General features: G+C 39.6%; 1 protein-coding gene across 2 annotated transcripts; it reads right to left on the bottom strand.

Annotated features, from left to right (window-relative positions):
* Positions 1 to 3,668: 3,668 nt before the first annotated feature.
* On the bottom strand, positions 3,669 to 8,155 carry hlx1 (H2.0-like homeo box 1 (Drosophila)). 2 transcript variants are annotated; one of them, XM_061754676.1, is made up of 4 exons: positions 7,626 to 8,155; positions 6,555 to 6,734; positions 6,249 to 6,433; positions 3,669 to 4,375 (listed from the first exon to the last, which is right to left on the bottom strand). In XM_061754676.1, the coding sequence occupies exons 1-4, from the start codon at positions 8,062 to 8,064 to the stop codon at positions 4,031 to 4,033; spliced, it is 1,149 nt and encodes a 382-aa protein (XP_061610660.1). In that variant the 5' UTR covers positions 8,065 to 8,155; the 3' UTR covers positions 3,669 to 4,030. The 2 variants fall into 2 exon arrangements, with proteins under 2 accessions (XP_061610660.1, XP_061610661.1); XM_061754677.1 differs by lacking the exon at positions 6,555 to 6,734.
* Between the last annotated feature and the right edge of the window lie 1,996 nt (positions 8,156 to 10,151).

The raw sequence follows: 10,151 nt of genomic DNA, 5'->3' as shown, positions 1-10,151 counted from the left end.
GTGGAGCATGAAAATGTCTCCCTTGGTTTATGGCGGTGTAGCCGGGCTTCCAAGAGCAACACATCTTTAAATTTAACTTGAGATGCATTTCTTTTTTTTTTTTTTGTTCCACTCCCAACTTTTTTTTTCTGTTGTTGTTGCTGAAAGCATTGCCAACATGCTTGGCAACTGCACCCATGTTAAAAAAGCACTCAATAATGTGGCTTTTTTTTGCAAATGTGGTGACAGTTTATGTACTACGGGCTAGACTTTCTGTGCCAATAAGCATGGTTGCTACATATGAGGCTGTACAATGTTCAGAAACACATTGGTTGTTAGTCAAAGTTACATTTAACAAAGGTAAAGTGTAAGAAGCAGTATTTTCGTAACTAAGTCTAGAAAAGACAGAGAGAGAGAGCTTCTCCGGTGAAGTTGATATAAATGTGACTGGGTGACTGGAAACCTCTTGGCCTGATAGCAAATTAAAGGTTCTGACCATGTAATGATATTTTGTGGCTCTCTGGAGGAAGTCATCCCTCGTGCGGATGATTGAGAGCTCCTTTTAGACAGTTGAAGTCGTAAATCATCATTGGATGGAACAAACATACCTCAGAAGGAAGACAAGTCGCTTTCCAGAGCGTCCACGTTCACTGAACCTTGCTGCGATGAATAAATGAAATGCTCCATCGATGACGAACACATTTGGCTATAAAATATAGTGCTCATGATCCCGAAAGTGACACATCTGCTTGCCGTGGAGCCCTTTATGTCTGAAATGTTAAAATATTGCTAAATGACCCCATGTTTTGCACTTTGAAAGTTTCCACCTGACGGGAATTCAGCTCCATCGAATGCAACAAAAATGTACTTATAGCTTCATGAATTATTAGTCATACCGCAGCAAAGTATGAAAGTATCACATCGGAGAATATTACCCAATGGAAGCCGTTCAAGAGGACATTTTAGGGAAAATTAACTTTGTACAGAAATAGGCCTCTGTGCCTGCCCACCCATCAAATGTGGAATGAAGCACTCGGGAAAATGTTTTGTTATCTGCCTATTTATGAAAATGTGTCTGTAAGGGAGGCGTGGTGATGTTTTCTGAATTATGATGTCACAATTATGCTAATATTATAGTAACCGAGCACACAATAAGATTCTCCGCCCATGACTTGGCAGCAAGGCTGTGGGCGAAGTCTTGCCATTATCCAGTACCTGAAAGTGATACTTGAGTAAAAGTACAACGATGTTAACAGAAAAGAACTTTGGTACAAGTTACGATAACCTTGTAGAACTTCAGTAAAAGTCTGAAAGTACAGTATCTGTCTGACATTTTACTGTAGTTAAGTATAAAAAGTAATTTTCTCATAGTCCAAAGTCAGTTTTCCTAAACCATGTATATATAATGTATTTAGAAAGAAATCTTTGAATTCATTTTGCAGGCTCTTTAAAGATCCCAATAGTTGTGCTACTATGCAAGTAATGCTAAACCTGCGTCACCTATTTACACTTCCATTTATCACTGAGCTGTTGTTAAGCACGTGCTGACTTATGCTGTGCTCATTTTTTTTTAAATCCCCTCCTCTTCCTCCTCGACACTTTTAAGTCCTCCTCGGATACTTAACTACAACAGGAACGTCTCCATCAGCCTATCAAACAAGTTCTCATGCAGATAAAGCCTTGAAGTGCTGGAGACGCTTCAGCTTTTAGTCACGTTAATCCCCTCGCCGAGACTGAACCCCCCCCCCCCTTTTTACTCCACCATAGGTCATTTGTTTTTACACTTTGCATGTTTGTTTTTTTTTAAGCCGAAGTGTCAAATATTGGTGAATCTGCAAAGCTGGTTTGCTTTACGGCTTGCCCTGTCCTGGTTGCCAAAAGGGACGTATGGGACAGCTTTTAATGGTGGCTGAAAGGCTGACATTAAATACTCACCAGATGGACTTTCTCCTATCCTGCTCATAAAAGTTCTTAAGACAGTTCACAAATCAAGGCCTCGCACTATTATGTTAAGCGTTTGGGTTGTTATTGTTATAGTACATTTGCAAATACGCCTGTAATTTATAGCTTTTCGAGAAAAAGTACAGCCTCAACCCACCCAGACGTCTTACATATAGATGTCTTTATATGTATTTCGGCTTATATGAAACCGTTTTTCATGCAGCACAAATGAAGCGCAAAGATTTTGACCAAACTTCACAAGCATTGCACGACACATTGCTGATAGCTTCCAGGGCAGAATTTCACCGAGAAAAAAACAAAACAAAAAAAAAAGGCAATACTCAGGAGAGGAAAAATGAAAAGTGAAATTCAAGATGGGAAAGGAAAAAGTGCGTCTTTCCTGGGGGTCTGTGTCCTCTTTTTTTCCGGGGGAGAGAGGAAAGTGGACCCTGTGGTAGTGAAAGTTTGCGGTGGTCCAGGTTTGGGGTCACTCACTATTGATGCTGCTGTTTTTAGCCAGTCGTCACGCTACACACTATCATGTTTTTCCATAGCGTACCTTTAACACAGGTGATGATATGAAATAAGTCTGTTAAAAATGAAGGTGGATGAATATGCAGAATTTCAGGAAAATATTACACTTTTTATGGTGTGCACTTATTAATTTGTTACCCTGAAGTTTAAGATATTGCTTATAATATATGATATATGTGTAAATAATACAAATACAACAAATACAAAAAAAACAATTATTCAATAAAGTTTTGGGGGAAAATATAATTAAAGTCAATATTTTCAAAAATCAGTGAACTTCTAATTTTATTGTACTTGTGAAAATGGGTGTACATTTGAGTGTGTCTCTCACTTGCACAATGTAGATTTATTTTATTTTTATTTTTTTTACAAAATTACACAGTGTTGAAAAGTCTTTATCGCTCATTACTCCCAACAATAAAAAAATAAAAAAATAAACTTAAGCGTCGGTTGTTTAAATTCAGATGATCTATTATGAACTTCTTCGTTGGAGTTCAGGTGGGAAAAAGGGAACTCCAGTAAAAGATTTATGAAATTGACATGTAAACATTTTTTTTTTAAATAATAATAAAAAAGACTTCGTGCAACAGGTTAACTGCACTTATTACAACAGCAATCATTTTTATTTTTTGTATGAATTCTCATTGGAAAAGCTGTGATTATAGGGAATATCTATTTTGCCATCTTAGTTTTATACATGTGAGGCTGCATGCATGGCGTGAGAGCAGCACTATAAATGGATGAGCTGGAATGAAGGCTTGTAACTGCGTCTGGATAAATAAAATATACTCACTGAGGTCACTGCTGCTATCTGGAGCAGTTGAACGTATACAAACTATAAATTTGCTGATTTTTTTTAACTCTCTCTCCCTCTCTGCTGCAAGAGCATCGGAATCATGTGATTGAGGTAAAACCCTCATACCCTGATACGCGGTGTAAAAGACCCCCCCCCCTCATTTCAGTATACTTAAAAATTTCTACACGCATTACTTTAGTCAATGCTTATTTGAATATTTTAGTCGATCATGATGATTAAACTGCCGAAAGGATAATCAGTTCATTTGGATGCATATCTGTGAAAATGCGTTTTTAAGCCATACAAAAAAAAAGATTAAAATAATATACATTTTAAAGTATAATATGTACAGGGATATAATAAAATATAAATGGGTAAATGGAAAAAAGGCACGTTAATCAGAATAAAGCACCAAGAATGGAGAAAAAAAACCTTTTATTTACAATATTTTCAGTGCAAATTATATTACCAAAATAGCACAACACACAAAAGGACATGTACACTGTGTGTATTCTGAGATTTCATTTACACCACGTGAAAGAAAGGAGTGCTTGCACAATAACATTTACAATTTCTTATTTTACTCTTTGTCTTCTTTCTCTCTCTTTTTTTTTAACCCTCTGAGGAAAGCATCATACAAGCTGAAGTCGAATGGGGGTGGGAGGGGGGTAAGCTTCTTTCAGGGAAAGCCTGCTTGAATTGTGTCCGTCATGATCAAATCACTTGGCTCCAAGAAGTACATGCATGGATGCACGCAGGAGTCCACGAGCTTGAAACGCTTCATATTAGCAGCTGGGGGGGAGAAGAAGAAGAAGAAGAGGAAGAAGAAGAAGAAGAAACGGAGTCCGAGTTGGACGCCTCCACGCCGGCGTTCATGATCACGCTGGTTTTGTTGTTCTCACAAAGGTCCAAATCGCGCGTGGCGTTGGTTTTGTCCTCGTCCGGCGCGTCGTCGGACTCGCACTCGCTGCGCTCGTCGCTGTCGCACTCCGACTCTGCGGTCTCTTTGGGGTCCCTGGCGGACTCGTTGGTCCCGTCCGGCTGCTCCTTGTCCTTGTCCTTCTGGGCCTGCGCCTCCTTGGAGTGTCGCCACTTCATGCGCCGGTTCTGGAACCACACTTTCACCTGGGACGCACCACCGACATCGTCACACTTCAGAAAAGCTTTTCATCCATATTACTTTTCGAGACATTTTTTTTTTTATTTAATTTATTTTGGTGTTTAAAATAGCAACGTAAGTTCTCACGTCGTATTATCACAGACTTGTTCTTATTATTGTTCTTGAATGGAACCTAAATGCAACATTTTAATTGTTGCTCATTTTTGGTTGCGGAGTGAGTGTTTTATTAAAGACACGATAATACAGTATATAGTAATCTCATATCTATAAATTATTTTTTTAAAGTATATTTTACTTGTTTTATTATTTTACTATATTGTAGTTGCTGTTGTGTTATGAAGTGTTTTTTTACATTAAACACAATAATTTGAAGTATTGCTTGAAATTTTTTTTATCTAGTCTGTATTTTAATTACTCGTGTTGTACAGTGTGTTATTAGCAAATACATTTCAATCATTGCTGTAAAAAAAGTTTCTGTGTGTGAAAAAAAATGTTGCATGTTCAATGCACGTCTTTTTTTAAAAACGTATTTCAGTTATTTTTGTTATGAGTGTGTTTTATACACTGAACAAACTAATTCCTCAATGATGATGTATAGTAAAACAATCTCATATCTTTGTGTTTTATGGCTTTTTTTTTTTTTTTTTTTTTTTTTTTTACACCATTTGAGTTATTTTTGGTTGTGGTATGGAGTGTGTTTTCTTAAATGCACCATTTGCGTTCCTGCTCAAAAATGGGATACAGCTTTCTGTATTGTGTGCAGAGAAAAATGTCACACTTACTCCAGAAATTCGTTTTTTCCCTCTTTTATGACTATTTTACTGTATTTGAATCATTTTTGTTATGAATGCGTTTTGTCCAGTAGAACATTTTAGTTATGGCTCAAACGTGCGATGTAAGCTTCCGTATGCAAACAACAGCCATTAAAAAAATGTAGCATGTTAATCACCAAGAAACTTTTATTACGTTCGATTAACAGTATTTCAGTAATCATACAAAAGCATTTTAATGACATAATGGTAAGTATGTATAGCGTTTGTGTTTTGCAGTTTAACTAATTGTGCTTACCATGCTAATTCAACAGCTTGTTAAAGAAATGGATTGTTTTTTTAAATTTAAAAAAAGAATTCACAAAATAATAAGACGTTATCATTAGCAAAACAAAAAAGGGCATTCGGAGCTTTTTTGGGTAACCTGGGTTTAATATTAAGGCACGTTAAACGCATACACGTTGCCTCGGTAACCTTTTAGAGCTCAAGAGACCATGTGATTTGGGACAGCCAATCAGCAACAATGAAAGCTATAAAGATAATGGAAAGAGAAAGGAAGAAGAAAGTCAATATCATATAAGAAATGACAGTTATTGCAATATCATTACCGCAATTCAAGTTGAAATGATGACAATGTTTTGTTTTAAACGGAGGTTTCATTTGAAATATTTGTTTGAATGAGGTCAGCCGGTTGCAATGTGGTTTGAGGCCTGCGGGCAAAGGTGGCAAAATCAAACCGATCGAGAGAGAGAGAGAGAGAGAGAGAGAGAGAGAGAGAGAGAGAGAGAGAATGGCACATTGCTGGAGCACAGAGCAAAAACAATGCTTGTGGATCAGCGCCAGAATGTACACCTTCATAGACATCCGCTTCCTGCATATGTCGTTTTGTCACTAAGATGCATGCGAGTATTACATAAAAACATGCAAATAATAAATACAAATGACAGGAGTTGTTGAAACAACAACTGCAAGCAAATGTGGAAAAGGAATCCTGGATGATATACACTTTTATCCAGGTTTTCACCAAAATGTCAAAAGTTCTTTTTGTGTAGTTTTGCTCTATTGTCAAACGAAGTGACACAGATGGTTGCGCAAGCTCAACTTTTACCTGCGCGTCCGTCAGTCCGAGCATGGCCGCCAGCTGTTTTCTGTCCGGCTTGGTGACGTACTTCTGGATCTCGAACCTCTTCTCCAGGCCTTTTCTCTGCAGGTTGGAGAAGACCGCCCTGGACCACGACCTCTTCCTCTTGTACGTCTGCGGCATGGTGTCCTTCGTGAGCACGGCGTACGGACCTGCGGGTCGACAAGACGGCGACGGAGGCGTCAAAAACTACAGAAAAGCCTCGAGCAAAAAGTCATTCCAGATGTTTTTTTTTTTTTTCTGTCCTTGGGCGTTTTTGCGTGCGGCGACTACCTGGGAAGGTGTCCTGAAACTGATGCTGGCCTGATTGTCTGCCGCTGCTGCCTAGTGTACTCATCATGGCGCAGGCGTCGCTCATCCCGGGCTCTATGGAGGAGAAGTACTGGCTGGCCACAGGCTGAACGGAGATGTGCACGCCTGACTGACGGTTGGAGCTAACGATGGACGTGAGATCTGTTTGTGGGGGGCGACAAATGGGACTTCAGTCAGGAGAGAGCTCACGATGCTCTTTTTGAGCGGCAAGGTTGCCAAGACGGGAAAACGCTGCACCTCTCCGGTATCTTTCCGCGGCGACCCTTGTCCTTTGACCCCCTACACTGCCACTAGGTTTTGCCCAAACATTTGTCATCTTAAAAACTTCCAATTAGAATTGTGGTTCCTTCCCAGGAGCCAAACGTTCAAAACATACATGCTACACATATCAATCCGCAAAGGTAGAATCGAGGCAACTTAGTTGTTGATGACCTTTAACCTCCAATCCAATCGTCTCCAACCACCAAGTTGCATCGTTTGACGTTTTGTGGATTACCGTGACTCGGATGACTAAGAATCTACATATAGACATATGTACACACACTGGGGGGAAGAATCCTTTGAACGTACTCAATTTAAACATTACATCGGTTGCACATGATGATAATGTGGTAAATGCAATTTCCCCCCGAAATTCCTCCAAAACGATGCCAGTTTACCACATTTTAATCGTGCAGCCGATTTCCATCTTCAATTTAAGCAAATTCAAATGACTTTTTTTTTTTTTTTTTAAAGGTCAGTAAATCAATGGTAAATAATACAACAGACATTGCTTATAATTAAAACAAGGCTTCAAAATGAATGTGTCCCTGCTTGATTAGCAATATAATAACATCATTTAATACAGATCTTTTTTTTTTTGTATAATAATAGTAATCTTTGTGGTTCCTATGAGAAGGTCTAAATGTACTTGGCAATTCTTTTAAAGCTTATTTGGAGTGCGCATGGCAGAATGTGCATCTTTTTTTTTTTAATATGAAAGTTTAGGTTGTGTCCTAATTCGTGCAAAGAAATAATGAAACATGTCCTCACCTCTTAACTTGTCCTTGCCCCTTGGGTCAAAGTCCGAGGACAATATCCGATCAATTCCAAATTTGAGGTCTTTGCTTGAAGGCGCAGGAGCCTGCGAGGAGTTGAGCGCAGCTCTGGGCACAGAGGTCAGCTGTAGTCCTTGTCTGTGGTACGGGGACCCGGGGCTCACCCTCGCCCCGAACACCGACGCGTGAGCCTCCCCCCCGGGCCCGACCGGGGAGGGACGCAGCGGGGAGCCGCCGGAGGACCCTCGGTGCGGGCCCACATGCACCATGAGGGCCGAGGAGCCGGGCAAGTTTTCCGCGTCGCCGGCCTGGAGGAGCTCCGCGATGCAAAACGACGGTTTCTTGCAGGCGTCCACCGCGAAACCTCCTGCGCAGTACGCAGACCAAAGGCTGAAATTGGACGCGTAGAACGGGTTGAGCCCGGTGGTGTACATCCCGGAGCTTTGCACTTCCAACCTCACATGCACGGAAACAAAAGCTGTCGCTGTCACAGCCGAAACACTCTCGCCACTCTGAAATCCAAACTGCACAGTTGCGCTCGCAACTTACTTGCGCGCTTGCGATTGGTTCCTCGCTCAGCCAATGGGTGCTCCGTATTTGCGCACGCACGTTTTTCTTCAGAAGAATTGATGACTTTGAACAAACACTCAAATCGTCATTAACTATCTACTAATTTGCCTTTTCTGACAATGAGGAATTGGCTCAAGCGTAAATTCAACAGAGAGTATTGCAACATTTTACTTTTATTTTCAACTAAATTGACAAATACATCACATAATACGCACACTTAAGTACAGTAACAAAGTATGTGTACTTCGTTCATTGAATAAAAAATGTCCCCCATAATTCGAACATGTATAGCAGTTGCACATGATTAAAGGCCCATATTAAACTAATACAGTATATATTACATTATTATATCAGTTTAGCACATTTTAATCATGTGCTACCGAAAATGATGTATGGTACTTTTTTCAGTGCTGAAGTAGATTTTCAAGTAACGCTAAAAAAAAAAAAAAAAAAAGTCCTTTGAAAGGACTTCATTCGAACGTGCACATCGGTTGCACATGATTATGAATGTGCTAAACTGACGTATAATTTTAAATTATTTTCGAAGAGAAGAAGGGAAAAATTACATTAGTTTACAACATTTGAATCATGTGTGCACAACAGATGTCCATGATCAAATTAATGACTTTTTTTTTCAGTGCAAGGAGCTTAAACGATAATGACGCAACAGACTGGGAGAAGCAAGATATTCCCCATCCATGGCCTTTTTTTTTTTTAATTGTCTATTTTTTCCAGTCGTATGTTATCAAAACGGGTATATAATGATTACATTTCACAATGGAGTGCAATCCCTACTATTATAGTAATTTTTCTTGTACACCTATATATACCAGTATGTGAATTTTCTTTTTACCAGGTCTATATAGGACGAAAACGGTCGGCTCATCCTGTTTTGATGGGCTGTGATTGGTGTTAAATGAGCGGATACGCCCGCTAGATTCGCCTCCAAAATAGAAGCACGCTTTCGTATTTTAAGATACAACACAAATCCTTATTTCTTCCGCAGCTGCAGAAGGATGAGGGGGGCGACTTTATAATGACTGTTCGAATTTCCCTTTTTCAATATTTGTGCTACTTTATCTCGGCGAGCAAGTTGCACGCTGACGCAAATCCGTCCCCACGCTCATAATAAACAGAGGAAATCTATTCCCCGTGAAAACGAAAACACAATTAACTTCAGAGGCCGCGCTTCATCCGCAAGGACCCTCAAGATTCACACGCTGGGAGCTGGCCAAGCAAACTTGAAAAGCTTCGGGAGGGGGTGAAAAAAAAATACAAAATAATAATGGAAATAATAGGCCCATTGATACGCGCAATTAATTAATTACGCACGATTTAGGAATTCCCCCTTTTTAAAAAAAATATATATAATTGAAGTAATGATGAATAATAATAATAATGGAGTCCCCAGAGGCGTGTTTTGTGGAAACAATGGCTTCTGAAGACCGCATTAGTCTTGGTCTACGGTGGCGGAAGCGCAGATGACCCCGGCTGCCTCCTATCATGATGTTTTCGAGTGACACTTTTTTTCCGGCTTAATTTTAGAAACGACATGTAACGTTTGCCCTCCATCGCGCAGTCAAAACAATCCAGGGAAGAGGATGTAGTTATTTCAGGTGCTGATGAGCTTTGCAGTGGGAAGCAGAGAGGAAGAAGAAGGAGAAGAAGGAAATCTTAAGTGTCCCTGCACCAACCAGCCTCATTATAAGTCTTTATGCTTTCATTATTCTGTTGCTGTTATGTTAAATTTCCCGATTGGGAAGCCAAATGATATGTCTACTAATTATGTAGACAAAATGTTATCTATCATCAAAGTTTTCCAAATTAGAAAAAAGGAGGTTACATAATGATTTATAAGAAATTGTATTGAAATGAGGATAATGTTCAAATGTCATTTTTGAGCAACCAGGCACTTTCTTATGGCGCTGTAAATTACATTTCTGGGTTGATT

This window comes from Phyllopteryx taeniolatus, chromosome 18 (genome assembly GCF_024500385.1).
Source record: "Phyllopteryx taeniolatus isolate TA_2022b chromosome 18, UOR_Ptae_1.2, whole genome shotgun sequence".
In the NCBI taxonomy this organism is placed as follows: domain Eukaryota; kingdom Metazoa; phylum Chordata; class Actinopteri; order Syngnathiformes; family Syngnathidae; genus Phyllopteryx; species Phyllopteryx taeniolatus.
The sequence above is the reverse complement of the archived record's forward strand: the minus strand, read 5'-3'. Positions and strand labels throughout refer to the sequence as shown.

What these genes read in the sequence shown, in the direction of transcription:
- hlx1 (XM_061754676.1), bottom strand. Translation starts at nt 8,064, where the DNA reads ATGTACACCACCGGGCTCAACCCGTTCTACGCGTCCAATTTCAGCCTT. An exon ending in GGGCAAGGACAAGTTAAGAG is followed by an intron (nt 6,735 to 7,625) that starts GTGAGGACATGT and finishes CCCCACAAACAG; the next exon opens with ATCTCACGTCCATCGTTAGC. An exon ending in TCGGACTGACGGACGCGCAG is followed by an intron (nt 4,376 to 6,248) that starts GTAAAAGTTGAG and finishes GGTGCGTCCCAG; the next exon opens with GTGAAAGTGTGGTTCCAGAA.